The following is a 23309-nucleotide window of genomic DNA, read 5'->3' as shown; positions in this document are numbered from 1 at the left end:
CATGTTTAATGGGACACTAAACCCTCAATAACACTGCCTGAATATTCTGCACTAGTGGCAGTGATACATTCTTTCTCCAGGGGGTGCATAAATTCTACCTGTCCGCTCTTCTGACATGTTGGTCTTATTAAATACTCGCAGGCAAACAACTGACTCCACGGTGCTCAGCGATAGGAAATACACAAGATAAATTCCTAAATGCAACATATTTCAAGTTCCGGGATATTCTATAGTAGTAAATACCTGCAGCTCCCATAAAACAATTCTACAGCATCCGTTCTTCACTGTCCGCATTGTGCCATCCCTCTGTTATTCCTCCAGGAATGTATGAATAAACTGACAACTGGGCATTACCATTCCTCATGTCAACGGGAAAGGGGTTCCTTCAGTACTGATAGTGTCCATGTGTGGGGGATATGACCCTACAAGTGAATGTCAATTCATTCCTAAGAACAGATGCCCCACGAGTGTTACTTTATGAGGAATACAAGCAATTATTGTAGCAGAAATGTCCTTCTTAAAGGGGCATTCTGACACGGTGGATCGCAGATGCTGAAAATTACTAGGTGTTTTGATGGATTACACCGTGTGTCAAACACATGTGAAATAGACGTCAGGGAGTGACATGGGGAGGTCAGAGAACGCTGATAGGTGGGCCCCGCCAGGAACCAGGTCACAAAATGGAACCATAGCTTCAAGATGCGCTGCCAAGTACAGGCTGAAAGAGCACATGGAAAAGGCGGAGAAATTATTAAGACGCCCGGGTTGTGTGATGCACATTCATACTGAGAGAAGGTGTCTGACCCATTCATTCATCGCCCATATTTCACCGCTGAAGACAATTAAAGGCTATGGACACCTTTGTGCACTAAAAATCAATAACCCATATCTTACCGTAATGCAGCACGTGATAACATTGCACTTGTTTGTTTACTGGTATCAGCTTTGCTTCACATGCTCTCAGAAATGCTCTGATATGAGTTTTGCTCAGTGCTGTCATCTCCTGTGAGAATCTGTGGGTGTTCCTGTTACATGCACCAGCACAGCTCTGCTGCCCCGCCCCCACATCCTGTTACACAGCACAGCTCTGCTGCCCCACCCCCACATCCTGTTACACAGCACAGCTCTGCTGCCCCGCCCCCACATCCTGTTACACAGCACAGCTCTGCTGCCCCGCCCCCACATCCTGTTACACAGCACAGCTCTGCTGCCCCGCCCCCACATCCTGTTACACAGCTCTGCTCCCCCGCCCCCATATCCTGTTACACAGCACAGCTCTGCTGCCCCGCCCCCACATCCTGTTACACAGCACAGCTCTGCTGCCCCGCCCCCACATCCTGTTACACAGCACAGCTCTGCTGCCCCACCCCACATCCTGTTACACAGCACAGCTCTGCTGCCCCGCCCCCACATCCTGTTACACAGCACAGCTCTGCTGCCCCGCCCCCACATCCTGTTACACAGCACAGCTCTGCTGCCCCGCCCCCACATCCTGTTACACATCACAGCTCTGCTGCGCCGCCCCCACATCCTGTTACACAGCACAGCTCTGCTGCCCCGCCCCCACACCCTGTTACACAGCACAAGCTCTGCTGCCCCGCCCCCACACCCTGTTACACTACACAGCACAGCTCTGCTGCCCCGCCCCCACATCCTGTTACACTACACAGCACAGCTCTGCTGCCCCGCCCCCACACCCTGTTACACTACACAGCACAGCTCTGCTGCCCCGCCCCCACACCCTGTTACACAGCACAGCTCTGCTGCCCCACCCCCACACCCTGTTACACAGCACAGCTCTGCTGCCCCGCCCCCACACCCTGTTACACAGCACAGCTCTGCTGCCCGCCCCCACACCCTGTTACACAGCACAGCTCTGCTGCCCCGCCCCCACACCCTGTTACACAGCACAGCTCTGCTGCCCCGCCCCCACACCCTGTTACACAGCACAGCTCTGCTGCCCCGCCCCCACACCCTGTTACACAGCACAGCTCTGCTGCCCCGCCCCCACACCATGTTACACAGCACAGCTCTGCTGCCCCGCCCCCACACCCTGTTACACAGCACAAGCTCTGCTGCCCCGCACCCACATCCTGTTACACAGCACAAGCTCTGCTGCCCCGCACCCACATCCTGTTACACAGCACAAGCTCTGCTGCCCCGCACCCACATCCTGTTACACAGCACAAGCTCTGCTGCCCCGCCCCCACACCCTGTTACACAGCACAGCTCTGCTGCCCCGCCCCCACACCCTGTTACACAGCACAAGCTCTGCTGCCCCGCACCCACATCCTGTTACACAGCACAAGCTCTGCTGCCCCGCATTTTGCCATATCTTTTTAATTTTTTGGGTGGTTGTCTTATATAGGGGCTCATTTTTTGTGGGATGAGATGACCGTTTGATTGGTACTATTTTGGGGTTCACCGTGCGGTAAAAGTACATGATCCTTTTATAGATTAGGTTGTTACGGACGCGGTGATACCAAACATGTTTAGTGTTTTTTATATTTTACTTTTTTAACAAATTATATGTGCGGATATAGGAAGAAGTTAAATTGTTTTTCACTTTTTTACACTATTTTGACTCGGACCCACTTGGTTCTTGGAGATCCAGTGGGTCTGATGTCTCTACAATACACTGCAGTACCCTGTATAGTGTACTGCAACGTATTGTCATTCACAGTAAGCTTGATCAGGCTCAACTATACCATGGCAAACCGGATGCAGCAGTCCGATGGTTAGCCCCTTCCATACAGCGGTCCCGAAGGACCAAGGCATGGAAGGGGTTATGTCTGCAGTTTGAAGAAGACTGAATGTTACAGCTGACAGCAGAGAAGACTGAATGTTACAGCTGACAGCAGAGAAGACTGAATGTTACAGCTGACAGCAGAGAAGACTGAATGTTACAGCTGACAGCAGAGAAGACTGAATGTTACAGCTGACAGCAGAGAAGACTGAATGTTACAGCTGACAGCAGAGAAGACTGAATGTTACAGCTGACAGCAGAGAAGACTGAATGTTACAGCTGACAGCAGAGAAGACTGAATGTTACAGCTGACAGCAGAGAAGACTGAATGTTACAGCTGACAGCAGAGAAGACTGAATGTTACAGCTGACAGCAGAGAAGACTGAATGTTACAGCTGACAGCAGAGAAGACTGAATGTTACAGCTGACAGCAGAGAAGACTGAATGTTACAGCTGACAGCAGAGAAGACTGAATGTTACAGCTGACAGCAGAGAAGACTGAATGTTACAGCTGACAGCAGAGAAGACTGAATGTTACAGCTGACAGCAGAGAAGACTGAATGTTACAGCTGACAGCAGAGAAGACTGAATGTTACAGCTGACAGCAGAGAAGACTGAATGTTACAGCTGACAGCAGAGAAGACTGAATGTTACAGCTGACAGCAGAGAAGACTGAATGTTACAGCTGACAGCAGAGAAGACTGAATGTTACAGCTGACAGCAGAGAAGACTGAATGTTACAGCTGACAGCAGAGAAGACTGAATGTTACAGCTGACAGCAGAGAAGACTGAATGTTACAGCTGACAGCAGAGAAGACTGAATGTTACAGCTGACAGCAGAGAAGACTGAATGTTACAGCTGACAGCAGAGAAGACTGAATGTTACAGCTGACAGCAGAGGTCACACTACATTTTTTCCAGAAGAGTAAAAATACTGCTCTTAACAATTTTGAGGAGTATTTTTAGCCAAGGAGGAGTACGAATTTTGCGGTAATTCACATATATAATGCATAGGCCCGCATAAAGTTATGAGGCTGATATTTCTGAAGTGAAACTATTGCTAGACTCCCATGCAGAAATAAATGTAGACAATTTTACATTTATCCAACATCATAATCTAAACATAAGACCACAGCTGCCACAAACGGCGGCCAGCCGACGCTGCCACACACGTCTCCCACCCGACGCTGCCACACACGTCTCCCACCCGACGCTGCCACACACGTCTCCCACCCGACGCTGCCACACACAGCTCCAACCCGACGCTGCTATATACATATTACATACACAGCTCTACCACATGCCCATTACACAGATAGCACACACAGCTCTGCTACATGTCCATTACACAGATAGAACATTACATACAGCAAAATGTACAATAGACTGGTTACACTGACATAGCCCTGCTTTATACACAGACCTTCCATACATAAAGTACCTCTGCATTCTCCACCAGCACAGTCCTACACGGAGCCTGTGTTCCCCTAACTTCTCCCACAGACGGCTGATCACATAACTGTGACATCACCACAGGTCCTGCAACCACAATGTAGTGTTTAGTCCAGGAGCTGCTCCTGGTGAGAGATGTCTGTGAGGGGTAGGGCTTCATGTGTGCCACACCTGGCAGCTTCTGATACAGAGAGGGGAAGGGGGAGGAGAATTCGGAGGGAGAGGGATACAGTGCGAGGTCCCATGTGCACACAGGAGGAGTTAGGCCTCTTGCAGAAGAGCGTGTCCGGATGTGTTGCGAATGCGTTACGAATGTGTTCAGTGAAAAACGCGCGATTTTGCAGGCAAAGTCATTCAGTTTTGTATGCAACCGCGTTCAGTTTTTATCGTGCGGGTGCAATGCGATTCTATGCGCTTTGCACGCACGTGATAAGAAAACATCTCTTAGCAACCATCCTTGAAAAACACAGCACATCCACTTGTTTGCGGCTGCGGTTTTTACACAACGCACAAGTGATGCATGAAAAACAACGCTCATGTACACAGCCCCATTGAAATGAATAGGTCTGGATTCCGTGCGGATTCTCTGTAAACTCACTGAGAGCAGCATGCTGTGCATAGGAAGCACAGCAGGCTGTAGAACAAAAACGAAAAAAGAGAGATAAACAAAACCAATTGGAGAAATTATTTTCTCCATAAAATAAATTAATTTACAAAGGTGTCCATATCCTTTAAATGGGATGAAAAGATAAAAATAAGCACATGGCAAACAAAATAATATATATATATATCTCTATCTATCTATATATCTATATAGAACAAGAAAATCTGACTGCACTCCAGATGAATCTTCAAGGCTTGAGAAAGGCTCATGTACGAGCCGAAACGTTGTTTTTGCCCCATATGGGTGAATAAACACACACTTTTCTGAAGATTAATCTGGAGTGCAGTCCGATTTTCTTGTTCTGTATTAGTGGGTAAGCACCAGTTACCATACTTGGACATTGCACCCACCTTCGTTGTTTTTTTTTTTTTTCTATACTATTTGGATGGTGCTGCTAGTTATTTTATATATATATATATATATATATATATATATATATATATATATATATATATATATATATATATATATATATATATTAATTACACATATATATAAAAATAAATATAATATTACACACCAGATAAGTTCACTTGCACAATATCTGTTTAAACCGAGGAGGAAACATGAAGGACCAGACGTAAACCAGTCACCTCTGAGGAAACACCATTTCTATTGGTTAGTCTTCAGTGAGACAGGAAAGGAAAAAGCGAACTTCTGGGAAGGTCAACTTATGGCCAACCTGAAATATTGGCTATCAATGAAGGATTGGACCACCAGCAGACTGAAGTGGCCATTAGCCTGGACCCTTCTGACTCCCTGATCTCCTGGATGAGAGGCGTGATGCCTCCTGACTTCATGCAGTAGACGTAGTCCCTGAATGAACAGATCATTGAAAAAACAAAAAAAACTGTACCAATGTAGATATGTCAATGGACGGCTGTTCCTCCACATTCTCCAGTTCTGTTATCCGCGCATTAGCTTCCCTTATCTGAACCTAAATGAAAAACACCAAACAGAATAGTCAGAAACATGGAGAATTGACAGAATAACACATCGCCCAAGAGGAGCCGTCACCAATCCTGACATGTCTGTTTTAACAACTACTTGCATCCTCCATTTAATAATTTTACTGCATCTATTCTTATGACTGCATGTTGCGTCATTCCTCTATTATTCCTACTAAAAATCTGTGAATGAATTACTAGCAGTCTGCAATGAAGGTCCAGATGAATGTTACTAATTGGGGGTGTGTCCCTGCACAGTCTGACACTATCCAATCAGTGCTGCCAGTGTCAGACTGGACAAGGCCACATTCCCAACTGGTAACACCCAGCTGGACCTACACTGCAGACTGCTGACAATTGAAACAATTCTTTATGAATAATAATGGTACAACACAGAGTCATAAGAATAGAGTCTCCGGAACTATTACATGGTGAATGCAAGTAGTTACTAAAACAGACATGTCAGGAGAGGGGACGGGTCCTCTAACAGTTACGGAGACCTTAGTAAAAGCAAAGTCTTAAGGGCTATCGACACTTTTATAATTATTTTTTTTATTGTTCATTTGCTACCAAGAAGCAAAATTAAAAGGGTTTTCTGAGATATTTTTTTTTAAACTGACTACGTATCCTCTGGACAGGTTTACAAGTATCTGATCAGCGGGGGTCAGCTGTTTGAGAAGACATGAGCGCTCGCAGTAGCACCACGCCCTTCCTGCAGCTTTGATTAGGTCATGTGATATTACATTCAAAGGTCACTAGGCGGCCCATTGAATAGACTGTTGCTAAAATGCTATACAATGTACGGCGCTGTGCTTGGCGAGCAGGGCGAAGGCCGCGGCTGCTCACAGGAGCTCCGATGCCTTCTCAAACAGTTGATCAGTGGGGGTCCCGTGTTTCAAAACCCCACTGATAGCACATTGGTGACCTATCTTGACATCATATCAAAAATCCTGGAAAACCCCTTTAATTATCTTTCTAAAAAGTCTTAATAAAAAATGTCCCATCATTTTGCTTCTGCTGGGAGTTTTCTTCACCTAGGCACTAGAACTGCCGAGGCCCATACAGATGTCAGAACTCTGCTCCTGTTTCTGACATCTCTGTTCTTCCCCTCAGTCTTAGGGCTCATTCAGACCACCATATTTGTGTGTCCACATCAGTTACCTAATTTTGTGGAACAGACTCATTCATTTCAATGGGGTCGTGTGCTGTCCGCATCCGCAATTCTGCAAAAAAGATAGAGCATGTTCTAATCTTGTCCGCAATTGTGGACACGAATAGGCATTTCTATCATAGAGCCAGCTATGTGCGTTTTGCATTTTGGCCAGTATCCCTGTTTTCCGGATGTGCCATTTGTGGACGGCAAGACACATACGGTCATCTGAATGAGCCCTTAGAGTTAGAAGAAGGGAGGGGGAGGAGGTTGTACACGGTGGAGAGGAGGACTGCTCACAGAGGTTGTAGACAGGAAGGAAAGCACACACAAGGCAGTTTGCAGGCAGAAGGCAACAGCATCCTAGACACAGATCCTGCATGTAATTATTTATTCAAGATAACCGGTAACATCCGTCAAAGGTCTCCTTTAGCCTTTGAAGAGGGTTGTCTCATCACAGACAATGGGGGTATATCACTATTATATGCCCCCCCCCCCCCACCTCTGAGACTCACACCTACAATAAGAACGGAGCCCCGAAAAATGGTGGAGGACGCACTGCACATGCGCAGCCGCCCTTTATTCATTTCCCATGGGCCCGCTGAAAATAACCAAGCACTGGCTCAGCTATTTTAGTCGGGCTCATAGACGTGAATGGGAGCAGTGGCCGATCACGCACGGTGCGCTCCCAATCACTTTTTTAGGGAGTGTGCCTGGTGGTGGCCGGACTGGATTACTTCAGCCACCACCTTGCGGGGCTCGGTTCCTAATATAGATGTGGGTCCAGCGGTGGGAGCCGTACCTACAAAGACAACAGGGGCATATCCTGGCGATATGCCCCCATTGTCTGTGATGAGAATACCCCTGTAAAAAGGATTTTACATTTTTATAGTGTTACATATAAAAAGTAACCAGTGGTTTTGAAACTTGCTGTCAAGTTATGCAAACCTAATTTTTCAATCAGCCTGATGCAGTTTACCAGAGCTCTCGTGTAATGCGCCACGTACCTGGAACAGCATATTATTAGCATGTGTTTTCAGCCGCTAGATTAGGGATCAGCAACATCCGCCTCTTCAGATGTTCTAAAACTACAACTCCCAAAATGCGTCTTTCACTTCTAAGAGAGTTACAAGAACGGCCGAGCAAGTGTGAATGCTCGGAGTTGTAGTTTCACAGCAGCTGGAGCACCAAGGTTTGCTGATTCTTGGTCTAGATATACAGCACCAATGCTAGGAGAGCTATTGTGGGAGTAGAAAATTTCAATTTGACTGGTTACAAAGAGGATGGGACCTTGAAAACCCTCTGTCAGCAGTATCAACCCCATTAAACCAGGCACACTGGCTGGTAGGGCTCATCATGCCGATTAAAACAATACCTTTCTTTTGCCTGTATGCTTAACAGCTGCAGATGTCTGATGACATTTTATTTTCTAATTTTCCTCCTCGAAAACTTGGGGTGCGTCTTATAAAGTGAAATATATGGTATACTCGCTTTCTAAGCATAGAAATCCACTCTTGTTAACATGGTAAGGCTATAGTAAGTAGTGCACATGATATTTACATGCTAGGACACAGCGCTGCACTCAGCACGTTGATGTCTAGCCCTGTCAATCAAGAGGAGGGGAGGGAGGAGTGTGCAGAGCACAGAGGGTGTTACAAAGCAGTGCTCCAAGGGTTCAACCCCGCCCCCTGGTGCTCCAACTTGCTCATTTGCATATGCATAAAAACAGAGATATCTCTGCAGCTGTTTAGCATACAAGCAAGGTATCATTTTAATCAGCTTGATGAGCCCTACCAGGCAGTATACCAGATTTAATAGGGCTGATCATGCTGACAGAGCCTCGTTAAAGGGAGCCTGTCACGTCTGAGCTGAAGGCAGCAGGTTATAAGGCAGGAGGAGCTTTAATGGAAAAAAAAAATCTGTGTAACTTGTAATTTATACATTTAAATTCCTGCTCACTCTGGGCTTTGAAGTCAGGGAGGCGGTCCTATCAGTGATTGACAGCCCTCCCTCCATGATTGTGTATACACAGACAGCTGTCAGTCACTGACAGGACCGCCTCCTGGACTTCTAAGTCCTAAATGAGCAGGAATTTAAATGAATGAAATACAACTTATACTGAATCTTTTCCCATAAACCTACACATCAATCTCCTCCTGCTCTATAACATACGGCTGCAGACTGCACTGCATTTTCATGGTGACCGCTTCCCTCTAATGTCTCTATGTTACTGACTGACTTTACAGTAGTGAACAAACTTACTGAACCAATTGCTATACGTTTACCGAATTTACCTGTATTCTCTTCTTTGTCTCATGATGTTGGCGGAGTAAGACGTCATTTTTCCTGATGTCACCATCAGTGGAATGCACCCGATGCTGAATGGTGGACATCTGGCCAATAATGTCATTGACTTCTCTTTCCAGGTGGCTGCAGAAAACAAAACTATTTATTACTTTCAATTCTACTTTACACGACATAACATTACGGCCGTGCATAGGAAACGGGTAGTATTTCATGCCGGCCTCCCACATGAATAACTGACCATATAACATAATCAAGACTGAGAAGCAAACAAACCTGATTTCCACTTCCACGTCACGGCTCAGATATCGGGCTCTGTTGAATTCAGAGGAGTAATAGCGGTTTTTATACACCTGGTCTCCAACCGCGGTAAAGGCCTCTCTGCAGTTTGCGGGTGGAGTCCTCCTCTGCATTACTTCTCGAGCTTCACTGTTACTCTGATGGGAAAAGACATCTACATTTTCAGTTCCATCCAGCTGTTAGTAGCGCTATACGACGCATAAACTCCACCGGAGTCCGGTGATATTAACATATAAGTCCCAGTGAAATCGTCTGCGCTCAGTGCAAATCTACGTAAGGTGAGCAACTTTGAAACTAAAAGATGGAAATCCGGATTCTTTGTAGAATGAAAAGATGTAAGATTTTCCAATTTACTTTTTTCTTTGTCTTCGGTTTCTCTGCTTTCTTTGCTTCCAGTGAATGATCAGCAGCCCTGGTCATGTGCGGTACATACAGGGGCATGGCTCATACTGATAAGGATGTCCGTACACAATGCCATCCGGCAGCGGGATCCACACTGTGCACAGGCAGCCTTACCTCGTGTGTCCACCACACGATCCTGCTGGAAGACTGCAAGCAGTGATATCACACAGAAACCAGCAGGACTTTATAAGCTGAATGTAGAGTACATCCTGCTCTACCGGTAATCATTTCCATCCCTTCCCTAGAGAATGGACCATGTTTTAGCTCCACATACTGGTGTCTAACACGTCTTGTAGAATTAAAAATTTACTTTTAGATATGAAAAAAAACAAAAAAACAACATTATCTAACATCAATACCACATAAGTAAAGCATAGTATTCCTAAAGCTACTAGGGTTGTCACGATACCAAAATTTTGATTCGATTTCGATACCATAAAAAGTATCGTGATACTCGATACCATTCGATACCACGCAAAAAATAAATAAACACCTAAAAAGCCGCGTGCATTCCTCATAGGAGATTTTTTAAAATATTTTAATAGTTTGGACTTTTCGCACAGTGCCACAAATGACTTTAATACTGGGGTGGGGGGCGCACTGCACCACCAATGTTTTTAATACCGGGGGGCGCACTGCACCACCAATGAAGATAATTAACGCTAAATACAGAAACAGGAGGCGGGTGTCGGCGGCAGAATCACATAGCCGGCACCCGACCTCTATGACCGAGAGCTGCGATCAGCGGCAGTTAACCCCTCAGGTGCGGCAGCTCCCTGTCATAGAGGTCGGGTGTCTGCTATGTAATTCTGCTGCCGACACCCGACTCCTGTATCTGTATTAAGCGTTAATTATCTTCATTGCTGGCGCAGGTGCCACAGCCCCTTCCCTCTCTTCTCTCATTGGTGGCAGCAGCGGCATAGCGGGGAGGGAGGGAGGGAGAGACTGCTTCCTTCTCCTCTGTGCTGCTGAAGGAACATGGCGTGTGCTGAGAGCAGCGCGCTCATGTTCTCTGATACTAGGCTGGGCAGTAGCGCAGCCTAGTATCGGTAAAAGGCAAATCCCATCATCGAATCGATACCGGTACAAAAATAGGATTTTTTGTGCTTACCTGTTAAATCCTTTTCTCGCTGAGTTCATTGGGGGACACAGGAGACCATGGGTATAGCTGCTGCTGCCAGTAGGAGGCGACACTAGGCAAAAAAAGTGCTAGCTCCTCCTCTCAGCTACATCTCTCCTGCAGACACTGAGCTAATCAGTTCATACAAAAGCAGTAGGAGCAGAAGCCAACAGAAACCAACTTTATGAAAGAGCTGGAGATGGGTCAGGACCAAGAACAGGTGGGATCCACCAAAAAGAACCAGCAATGTACTGGGTGGGTGCTGTGTCCCCCAATGAACTCAGCAAGAAAAGGATTTTACAGAGACTGGAAGTACTGCATGACCATGCCATCAGGATTGAGTGGACGAATTAGCTAAAACTGCAAGCGCCAGCATGAAGACCCCACCTATTGGTGCAACGGCATCCATTGGTCTCGTAAAATGAGCCAGAGATCCACCCGAGAGGGAATGTAGACACAACCACCACACCTAAGGCCAGTGGAAGGAGAGAAGCAGTAGAAGCTACAGAATATAGAGCTAGTGCCGAAACATGGAAAGGAACAGAAGACAATGTGGTAGAAACCACAGAACCATATCCAGTGAAAATACAAGGAGTGAGGAAGAAAACAATGCGGGTGCCACCAAGGCTTGCAGGGGGGACGTAAACCCTGAGCCTGAGAAGGGAACCACACAGTGGTAGACAAGGCACTTAGGGCTAAGGCAAATTCTCCACCTGGAATGAGGCCAGACAGGAGTAGCCACAGGAACTAGTGCTGGCGCAATACCCTGAGGAGGAGGTCATACCGCAGAAGCCATAGTATACGGTGATAGCACCATACTCCACCTGATGAGGAGACCATACAGAAGGAGCAATGGAATGTAGTATTAATGCAAATACTCCACCCAAGGGGGTGACTGTTCAGTAGGAGCCATGGCATGGAGTGCTAACACAAATCCTTCCCCTGAAAAGAAGCCCATACAGATAGTAACCACCGAAACAAGGGCTAGCGCCAGGGGCATAGCTACAGGCTCATGGGCCCTGGTGCAAGAGTTCAGTTTGGGCCCCCCTACCCTCAATACCGTTTCCTACCACCACCAGACCCCTGCACATCCACCATGCCCAATGGCAGAACTAAAATCTCACAGAGAAAATACATTTTAATCAAATAAGTGAATAATAATTATAATAAGGATGCCATCTATATACTAACATACCCATCAATATAGACACAGGCATCGAGAGGGAGTCAGCTCTGCTGTCAAGGGAGGGCTATACACTATCATTCCCATCAATACAGGCACAAGCACAGAGAGGGAGAGTGTAAGCTCTGTAGCCAAGGGAGTGCTATATACCATCATTCCCATCAATATAGGCACAGGCATGGAGAGGGAGAGTGTCAGCTTTGCAGCCAAGGGAGGGCATAAACCTATGCACTATATCCCATCAGTACAGCTGTAAACATGTCAGCTCTGCAGCCAAGATAATCTCAGCTCATGCCCATCAGCACTGGCACAAGCAGGAACAGGACTTCAGACAAGAGGACAGAACTAGTATGTTATTAACCCTTCTCTGCCCATCATAAGAGCATGAGCATAAGACCCTCTGCCCCAAGGAGATGTTACTGCCCCTTCACAGCAGAGTGTGCCAAACGATCAGCTCAGCAGCTGGGCAATGCCTGCCGTACCAGTGCCCTACCATGCCAATAAACACAGCCAACAGCCTGCTGCCAGATCCAGGTCACCCCTGCCATACTGAGGGGGCACCAGTCTGCTGCCAGATCCGGATCAATGGCCAGGCACCAGCTCCGTGCCCACCCACAGCTAGCCCTGCAGTAGGCACAGCAGTACAGAGGCTGGCCTGACCAGCAGAGAGGGTAAGGGAGCAGCTGGGCACCTTGAACACTGTAGAGAGATCACACTGCCGCCGCCTCTACTCACCTCCCTCCAGCGCGCGACACGCAACTTCACCTCCTCCACGTCCTGCGGCCCGTACAACTCTGCCAGACGGGAGCGGGACCACTCCCTCTCCTGGCTGCGCCTGCATGCGCACACGCTCTGCCTCTGCCCCCACCCTATGTTTGTTTACTTAGCCGCCCGCATCTGGTATTGTAAATCACTCAGGCATTACTGTCTCTCCTGGGGGGGGCCCATTCGCAATTGCGACCGCTGCGAGCCCTAAAGCTACGCCACTGGCTTGTGCAATACCTGAGAAGACCATACAGTAGTAGCCATGATATGTAGCGCTAGCGTAAATACTCCCTCTGAAAAGGAGGCTATACCATAGTAGCCACAAAAGCCAAAGTCAAGGTAGACATGCCACCTGGGAAGGAGCACCTACAGTAGTAGCTACCATCTCTAGTGCTAGCGCAAACACCACCTGCGGAAGAGAACATACAGTAGTAGCCATGGAATAGAGCGCTAGCCTAAATACGCCACCTGAAAAGGAGGAGAGCTAGAAGTGGATACAGTATTCAGAGGCAGTGTAATACTCTATTCGCTTGGTAGTAACCACCAAATTCTCTTCTAGGGCAGATACACCACCTAAGAAGGTGTTGAGTATCATGACCAGCCATGTAGTGTGGAGTCCCATCGGGACTTAAGGCGGTGTTGTGGGGACACACCCTGGGAGGACAGAGACTGCCATTTCGGCACTCTAAACCAACAACCAAAAACAAAGTGGATAATGCGGTGGTAGCTGCAGTATCCAGTGGTTCAGCCCGTATTCCACTCGTGGGGAGGACCGGGTAATAGTAGGTACCGTCTCTTGGCATACACCCGCCGTGGAAGAGGAAGAAATATGATAGGAAATATAGTATCTGGCGCTGTGGCGTAGCAGACATAATATCCAATGGTGGTGCAATTACTTCACCCGTTTATGTGAATACTGAACTTGTGGGAGTAGGCAACACAGGATATACTATCCAGTGATAGAGCAATTACTCCACCTATTGAAGGGGGTAATGCGACTGGCTGTGCCGTATCCAGTAGTCGTGCAATCACACCACCTATGGAGGAGGGTAATGCAACCGGCTAAACAGTATGCAGTGGTAGTGCGATTACACCACCTATGGAGGGGGCTAATGCAACAGGCTGTACAGTATCCAGTAGTCATGCAATTCCACCGCCTATGGAGGGAACGCGACAGGGTGTACAGCACCAGTGCGTGTCCGTGGAAGGGGTGTTGCATGAAAAAACATCCAGTAGACTTGTTGCACCTTAGAGGGGGTTAATTCTGCAACAGACACCACACTCAGCACTTGATAGTGCCAGATTAACTTATTATTAATTTTTCCCCCGAACATAAGCCGGGGACGGAGCTCAACAGGCTACTAGAGAAGGGGGGACATCTGGGCGCAAAGATTTCGCGCCAGAGGGACAGTCCCCGCCCACCAAACTGCAGGATAGAAGTTGCGACCTAGTAGTCTGCAAAGCTGGGGACTGGCATAGGAGCGGGCCGACCGGAAGGACTTCTGGCCGGAACAGAAGGCCGGGAAGAACGGCTGTGGGATTCTCGAACGACGGACCTAGCCCCAGGAGGTATGGGGTAGAGAGAGGGGGGCGCAAGGAGAGAACACGGGCAGGGAAGAAACAGCATTTGGCCGGGGAATGGAGGGGTGGAGAGGGGAGGTGTGGGTGAGAGATTGGGGGCAGTGGTGGATGGAGGGGGTTATACTCACCCTGTGTTCACAATACTCACCCCATCTTAATCCTTATCTGTTCACCCTCCCCTCCCGGGGTACCAGCAGGGTAACCTCTTCAGCCACTAGCACCGAGGTGGTAGGGAGGCTGGAGTGGAGGGGGGGACTGCACAAATACAGGTGACCCCATGGCTGGCGGGATGCAGGGGAGCTGAGCTGCCCTGGTCCACTTTTGCCTTCTTGGGGAGGTCGGGCGGTGAGGGGAACAGACACCGGCCTTCCTCCCTGGGTAAACAGAGAGGCCAGGTGTCTCCGTTTCCAATACCTAAAGAGGAAAAAATAAAAGACGCCCTGCAAAACAGAGAGGTCTGCCTCCTACAGACACCAAGCTAAAACGGATTAGCTCAGTATATGCAGGGGAGATGTAGCTGAGCGGAGGAGCTAGCACTTTTTTTTTTGCCTAGTGTCGCCTCCTAGTGGCAGCAGCAGCATTACCATTGGTCTCCTGTGTCCCCCAATGATACGAGCGAGAAAGTATCGATTGGGTATTGATAATTCGATACCCGATGCAACCCTAAAAGCTACTCAGGCTCAGTGGTTCTCCAACTGCTGGGACCACCACCAATCATCAGAATTGGGGACCCCTTATCCCTATTTCCCCGGCCCCAAGACTGCACATAGGACAGGTTTAAATGAAGTGACAGGAATCCTTCCGATTGGAATTCCTTTTTAACTTTTAAATGTTGCAAATTCTTGCGGTGACAAGTACTCATGATTTAATCATACGATAGCGAATAAAGCCTGTATTACACCTGCCGCTTTTTTGGCAGATGATCGCTAATGAGTGTTTGCATGCATGCTCGTTAGCCATCATCTTGCAGTGTAATACTGCCACCTGTTACCCGATGCACGACAAACTCTCGATCATCGGGCAATCCAAATCTTTTGACATGTTAAAAAAAATTAAAAATAAAATAAATTGTTTGCAGGCAGCAGATTGTAGTGTCTAACCAAGAATACAGCATGGGGATGAGTGATAGAGCAATCGATCCTCCCATGCTGTGGAGGAGATCGCTGCATGTGAGGCTGGGTTCACACCTGAGCATTTTACAGCGCGTTCCTACAAGGAGAAACCAATGATTTCGGGAACGCGCGACAATGGGCGTTCGCTTGTCTCTGTATGCGCGATTGCAAACGCCCGTACAATCGCGCATACAGAGCGCTCCATCGCGAACGCTCAGGTGTGAACCCAGTGTAATGGCAAGCTGCCAATTGCCAGGAGGGAACGCTTCCCTCCCAACAATCGTCTGCCACATCGGGCTGTGAAATACACCCTTAGCGTTTGATTGGTGGGGATCCAGCCACTGGGATCAACACTGATCATGCGAATGGGGTCCCGCACCGTATGGAGTGGCAGTTGTGCATTTATATCTCTATGGGACTTTCAAAGAGAAGCAAAGTGCAGCGCACAGATGTATAGGGGATAGGGAGTAAGTTTCCATCTTGGCACAACCCCTTTAAGAATGTGCAGTAATGATAGACCTTAGGCTGGCGGATAGAGATCGTTGGGTAGTACAGAAAATCCACTTACCTCTATTAGCAGCACTGTCTCAATTCCTCTCATATCAATCAAGCAGTTGGCAACTACGGGGCTATCGATTTCCAAAGAGCTCAAGACAGTTGGATACTTTGGATGAATCACAGCTCTAAAGGCAAATATAAAGCATATATGAGCTCAAGTCTCTTAATATCGATATGCAAATGTGGAAACAAAACAAGTTTTGCCGCGACATTCTGAAAAAATGTCAAATTAAACATGTCTTCCTTTTATCTTAATGAATAGATCAATCTTTTTGTTTCATTGCTCCAGTGCATCCAAAATAAAGCAACTTTGCAAACAATCATAATTAAAATGTATTGTGTGTCTCCGTAGTATCAGACTTCTGTAGTCCCATCCTGCAGCTGCACTCCCTGTAACTGTTCCCTACTTTTTCCTTTTCTTTGTATTCACTTATATAGCGCTGACATATTCTGTCCCCAATGGAGCTCACAATCTAATCTTATCCTTATGTCTCTGGACTGTGGGAGGAAACCGGAGAACCCGGAGGAAACCCCCGGAAACACGGAGAGAACATTTAAACTCCATGGAGATAAGACTGTTTATTCAATTTTTTTCAGGGGTGTGTTGATAAAAAATAAAAATGCTGTTTCCAGCATTTTGATTTTTTTCGGCAATTTATATTTTAATAATTTTGACATTTTCTGATGTAGCAATACCAATCATGTTTATTTTGCATGAATTAATTTTAAATGAAAAATTGGTGATTTGAATTGTAATACTTTATTATATATATTTTTTAAAACGATTATTCACAGTTTTTTAAATATTTAATTTATATTTTCACTCCCTGTAGGGCACGTGAACATAGAATCATTGGACCACTTATACTACAGACTGAAATAATGCATTACTGCAGTCCATGGTGCTTGTGATGTCCTACTAGTCCCTGGCAGGGCCCAAAGGAAGATTACCATGGCAGGCCTGGGAGCCTTCACAAAGAAGGCTCCCTGCTCAGAACCCTGAGGCCGCTATTGGCCATGGCATCTGAGGGCTTATCACTGATCCTTGTCGCTATGGGTGTGCATTATCTGTATTATAAAGCCGATACCCGCTGGGGTGAATCAGCTCCTGAGCCCACTTTATATATCGCCCTTCCATCATTATGTCGGAAATGTATGACAAGTGTCGCCGAGAGTTAAACATACATGGCTGCTCCAATAATAACTTTTCAGTAGTCTATAAGTTCACTAACAAACAGGATGAATAAAAAGTAACACAGAAAAGCAGTTGAATGGAATCTCCCTTCTCACCTTCTGGAAACATTATACATTTCATTGCGGAACTCATTGACAATGATCTGAGGCCTCTGACCATGAGGGCAGACCTTAGACATGATGCTCTGCAGCATTCTCTCATCCTGATGATTGTCGCAGCAGAAGGCATGGAGCAGAGACTTCAGACAGCTTTCTACTGCAAGGGCAAGCTGAGGGTCTTTCAAACGAATGCAAGCCCCTAAGGCGCATGAGATAAAAAAATAAATCAATGTGCACGTAGCTGACCTGATGGCGTCTGAGCAATGCAAAAGGAGCCCCAACTACCAACTCCTAGCAAACCACAAACCTAATGGGCCAATGGGCTTCTTCCTGAACCGTCTGTGCTTGTATGCCTCATCAATTTCGGCAAGCAGAGCAGGCACGTGCTGCCCAAATCTTCTCAACCGGTCCGTCTTACTGTCCTGTAACTCCTTTATCTGTCGTTTGAGGGCATCCACTTTCTGCTTCTGATCACGCTCTGCATTACTACGGGGACAAAGGAAATGGAAATACTGTCAAAGCACAGCCACAATGAAATTTTCGGTAGATGAAGCTGAAAAGGTTCAAGATTGGAAACAAAGAGGGGAATTTATCACGCCTGTGCACTCCAGAATTCGGTCTTCAAAAAAGATGAAATAATTAGCATTTTGAGATTTTTTTAGGGTCAAGTGCAGCATTTTTGAGACTTTGAATTTTCACACCACTCAATCAGCTCCAGTCCAGATTTATTACTGGTTCTTTTTTAGGCTAGTTTCAGATGAGTATGTGCATTCTGGGAAACACGCTCCGTCTGTGAGAAGTAGCTCCTGGCCTGAACAGTACGCCGGGGAAGTGAGCTCAACACATAATGATTTGTGATGTTGTAAACTGCAGTCTCACAGACTGACTGAACTGTAGTCAATGCAAGATAATTCAGTAGATTGGGGGTGAGACCAGAATTCACATCATAAATCAATATAACATTGCAAGCTCGCTTAACAGGAGCACTATTCAGGCTGGGAACTGCTGCTCACACAAGGAGCAGTAGAGGTAGACGATAAAACGTAAGTGTTATGCTATGGCAGCATCCCCTACAGGTCCAGTCCTGGGTGCACTCTTGTCTTTACACAGATATACAGTCTATGTCAGGGATGGCCAACCTGTGGCTCTCCAGCTGTTGTAAATCCACAATTCCCACCATGCCATGCTGTAGGCTGAAAGCTAAAGGCAGTCTGGGCATGCTGGGAGTTGTAGTTTTGCAACAGCTGGAGATCCGCAGGTTGGCCATCCCTGGTCTATGTGATTCACCCCTCCCCTTAAAACTCCTGGGTGTGCTCTCCTCCATACATACCCTTCCACAGTCTGTGTGATTGTGCCCTAGCCCCCATCAGTCACAGTAGAGTACCATTTATCTAAGTGATCACAGTATGGAGAGGTCAACACAAATGGAGGACTGTACAAAAATGAATGAAGCAGTAGTGCAGCGACAGAACGTACACAATTCTGTTGCGTTCTTCCTTATCCCTATAAAGTGCTTGTTGAAACTGGTTGATCTGCTCCGAAGTCGTAATGTCTTGGTCATGAAGTGCCTTAATTTTATCTTTCAGCTGATTTATTTCTCCCATCCGTGCCATCTTTTCTTCCTCAGATACATTATCTGTGCTGAAACAGGAGGACAAAGAGAAATGGATTAGGATTTAGTTGTCATCTGCTTATACACAAGGTGGTAGTAATATGTCCGAGCAAATGGAATCATTTGGATTATTTCTTCCTTTTTTTTCCTGATGTCTTACATTAGTGGCGGAGGTGAATGACAGCCCCTCGCCACAGGATTTAATGTATGATCAGTCGGGGCCCCACCAATCACCAGAAGTCCAGAGCGGTCATATATCATTTGCCCCATGAGTGGGGGTTCAGGCATATGGTTGGCTATAGACAAGTTGGGGGAGGACTTATAAATAGATAAAAGGAGACCAGGCGGCATTCTTTATGACAGTGGCGCACCCTGTATGACACTTTCTTTCATGCCACTACTCAACTAGCCTACCTTATACTGTAATATTTTGCTTTATAAAAAAAGAAAATGTGGCGCATTTTAAGACTATTTTACCACGCACTGTTTTATAGACACTTTTCAAAACGGTGTATGTATCTTAAAACACACGACATTGGTACATCTGCCTTTCAGCTCGTTTGAAGGGGGCATCGAGTCGCAAATGTCCTTTGTCTGCCCATTTAACACTACATGTCAGCAGGAGGTAGAGTACAATTGAATGGAGCAGCAGCAGACATGAGTGACCCGAGGCTCCATTCAAAGGGGAAACACAGGATACCAGTTGTGATGGGTGGGGGGGTCCCATAAATTTCTCTAAGGATAGAGGATAATAATAGTTCACAGAAAAACTAACTTCAATGGCCTTTCACGCCGAATCCTACAGATTTCTGTTGCCAATATTAAATGGAACCTGTCAGCACCAAAATGGACCATAAACCGCCAGCAGTACCTTACAGCTGTTGACGTTTCTAATGTTGTTCATGTGCAAGATGTACGAGAGGCATGATCACCGTAAAACATCTCTAATTCCCCCGCAGCTCATATAAAAATGAGGTTCTTTAAGTCAAGCTCACTGCGTCCCTTTCCCGCCCCTTCACACTTGATTGAAGGCATTTTGGATTCTTTCAGGCGTGATTGCATCCTGAGATTTCGCGCATGCGCCATATGATCTCGTTTCCGGCACCTGTGCATTGATCCCCGCTGTAGAGTAGTTGGCCTATGGCGCCCTCAGCATATTCAAAAACAAAAGGTCTGCTTTCGCTGTATTTTTGCTCTGAGCAATTAGGGCACAGTACTGCATCTGCTGCAGAACCTATTTTTTCCTAATGGGTTAAGGACTACGTGTAAGGCCTCATGCACACGGCAACATCCGTGCAGCAGGCCGGACCCATTCACCTTGAGTAGGGTTCGTGGTCAGTCCGCACTGCAAAAAAATATGACATGCGGTGCGTAACAATTGAAAGAAACACCACGGAAGCACTCCGTAGTGCTTCCAGTGTTCCGTTCCGTGACTCGGTTCCGGAATTGCGGACCCATTCAAGAAAATGGGTCTGCATCTGTGATGCGGAGTGCTCATGGCCAGCGGCCGTGGATTGCCGACCCGCCGTTTGCAGGCCACAATACGGCGACGGCTGCCCAACGGCTGTGAGCATGCAGCCTAAATCAGTTCCATTGTAAGTACCTGTTTTGTAACTCCTGGATACGTCTATTAAGCTGCTCGGCATCCCTTTCCAGACGTTTCAGTTCCATTCTGAACCGATTATACAAAACCTTAAATAAGAAAAATAATAATAAGAGAAAATACAATAACTATGCTGCGTGTATTATTTATTTTATTTTTATACTCTTGGACAACACTTTTAGGTTATCTATAGGATCGGCCCCTTTCTCACTTTGGAAACAAAAACTCTCATTGTCGCCCTGATCCACTCCCGCCTCGATTACTGTACCTCACTATTAATTGGCCTCCCCCTCACCAGACTTTCCCCTCTCCAATCTAGTCACCTATCTAACTGCTACTAAAATGCCTCCGCCCTGTGCACTGGTTGCCCATACAGTATAGAGTCCAATGTGAACTGCTTGTTCTCGCCCACAAAGCTCTCCACAGTGTGGCACATCTCCTCCCTCACCTCCGTCTACCATCCTACCCGTGCTCTAAGCTCTGCAAACGATTTACAACTGACATCCACCATAATCCGAACCTCTCACCTCCGGAATCAAGACTTCTCTGGATTGCTCTACCCCAAGAAATTAGGCTAAATCACAATATACACAGTTTTAGGCGCTCCCTAAAAACACATCTTTTTAGGGTGGCCTATCACATCCCCTGATCTAACTCCTCTCCATATATAGCCCATCTATCATCATTTCCTGAACCTCAACTATACTGTCCACCGCACCCAGAAGCACTTCATATACCGTCTGGTGACCGGCTCATGCAGCTTTATATCTGCCCCCCTATTCTCCCAAGATGGCCGGACCATTGTGCAAAAACGAGATTTTTGTATAACTTACCAGTAAAATCTCTTTCTCGCTCTTTCCTTGGGGGACACAGAAGACCTTGGGTATAGCTCATCTCCATAGGAGGCGTGACACTAAGTGAAAACTGTTAAGCCCCTCCTCCACAGCTATACCCTCAGCCTGGAGAGAGAGGCTGCCAGTTGCGTGACCAAGTAGTGAAAAAAAGGCAAAGTCCAAAAGTGGAACCAACAAGCCAACTACCCAACGGGTAAAACAACTCGGAAACCGTGTAGAGAAAAAACAAAGAATGGGTGGGTGCTGTGTCCCCCAAGGAAAGAGCGAGAAAGAGATTTTACTGGTAAGTTATACAAAAATCTCGTTTTCTCGCCCAGTTTCCTTGGGGGACACAGAAGACCTTGGGACGTTCAAAAGCAGTCCAAAAGGGGGAGGGACCACAGCACCAAGGCGAATCACCCGAAGGCATCAAGAAACCGCCGCCCGCAGACCAGGCGGCCCAAGGCAGCATCTGCCGAAGCCAGAGTATGCACCCTGTAGAACGCTGTAAGGCAGACCAGTGACCGCCGCGCACAGACGCATGGCCGAAACCAAATGCCACCGGCCCAGGAGGTACCGACCGCTCCGGTGAAACGAACGGTGACACCAAAAGCAGAACCCTGCCCTTGGTGCGGTAACCACAGCAACAACCACTGTGAGAAAGCGGAGGAAAGCCACCCCGGAGGCCACCAACCCGTTGCGCGGACCTCCTGGAAAACCAAGAGACCGAACGTCGACAAGAGTCGGAGATCTCCAAGTAAAAACCGCAAGGCCCAAACAACTCCCAAATCGGTGAAGTGTCCGTTCCCGGGGGTGGGAAGGGGAGGACGAAAGCCCCGTTAAAATGAAAGACAAACACCACCTTCAGAAGGAAGGAAGAGACGGGATGGAGAACAGCCCTGTCCCGAGGAAAGAGAAGGCTCGGAACAAGAAGGGCCGCCACCCAGGCACCCGCCAGAGACACGACGGCTACGGAAACATAACCGTACAGGACAGAAGGAGTAGAGAGAACTCCCGTAACGGCTCCAAGGGAAAGATTGGAGCGCCAAGAGCCCAGTATGCAATGCCCAGGGCGGTACCCAGGGGCAGTACGAGGGAACCCCAAAGCCGCTCCACGGAAAAGGGCCCTGACAGGCCCAGAGGGCCGGGGAACTCCGAAAGGGGAAGGACAGCGCTGACACTTGACACTTCAAGCAACAGAGTCCCAGTCCCAGATCCAGGTCGGACTGGAGAAAGACAGAACCATGGAGAGAGAAAGGCAGAGTGGGGGAACGCCCAGCTTCCCACAGAACCCCCGGTAAAACCCCTAAGTCCTACAACAGATCCTGGACAAAACACGGCCAGGAGCGAACACTAGCGAGCCCGCTAGAGCCGCCTGGGCAAGCGGGTGAAACCCAATGTGAACAGGCGCAGACCAGTAACACGGGCAGAACGGTCGGCAAAACTGGTCCCGTCGGCCCCCGAGCAACGTAGTCCTGTAACCACCCGGAGTGGGGGAGCAGAAGGACAGACGGAAAGGAACCGAAGGGTCCGCCCAGCAACCGCCAGGACAAGACAGGCTAAAGTCCATGCCGATGTAGCCACCACAGGAAGACGTCCTACAGTCCCGGTGTGGGAGATCTAATGACAATCTCGACCGAATGGGGGTCCTCCCAAGTTACAGCCAGAGTGAACAAGGGAGACA

The 23309-nt window shown here is 47.5% G+C and overlaps 1 protein-coding gene across 1 annotated transcript in view; it reads right to left on the bottom strand.

The window, feature by feature from the left end:
- The window catches only part of SMC6 (structural maintenance of chromosomes 6), a 69109-nt gene that overhangs the window by 17439 nt on the left and 28361 nt on the right, over positions 1 to 23309 (bottom strand). The window contains exons 12-19 of the mRNA XM_044290196.1: positions 20793 to 20881; positions 19054 to 19218; positions 17885 to 18063; positions 17575 to 17776; positions 16295 to 16409; positions 9540 to 9700; positions 9254 to 9389; positions 5719 to 5799 (exon numbers count right to left, since the gene is read on the bottom strand). Of these exons, the coding sequence (XP_044146131.1) occupies positions 5719 to 5799; positions 9254 to 9389; positions 9540 to 9700; positions 16295 to 16409; positions 17575 to 17776; positions 17885 to 18063; positions 19054 to 19218; positions 20793 to 20881 (1128 nt within the window). The remainder of the gene's footprint in view (positions 1 to 5718; positions 5800 to 9253; positions 9390 to 9539; positions 9701 to 16294; positions 16410 to 17574; positions 17777 to 17884; positions 18064 to 19053; positions 19219 to 20792; positions 20882 to 23309) is intronic.

Source organism: Bufo gargarizans, chromosome 4 (genome assembly GCF_014858855.1).
Source record: "Bufo gargarizans isolate SCDJY-AF-19 chromosome 4, ASM1485885v1, whole genome shotgun sequence".
Lineage (NCBI taxonomy): Eukaryota > Metazoa > Chordata > Amphibia > Anura > Bufonidae > Bufo > Bufo gargarizans.
Note: the sequence above shows the minus strand (reverse complement) of the source record. Positions and strands in the feature narration are given on the sequence as shown.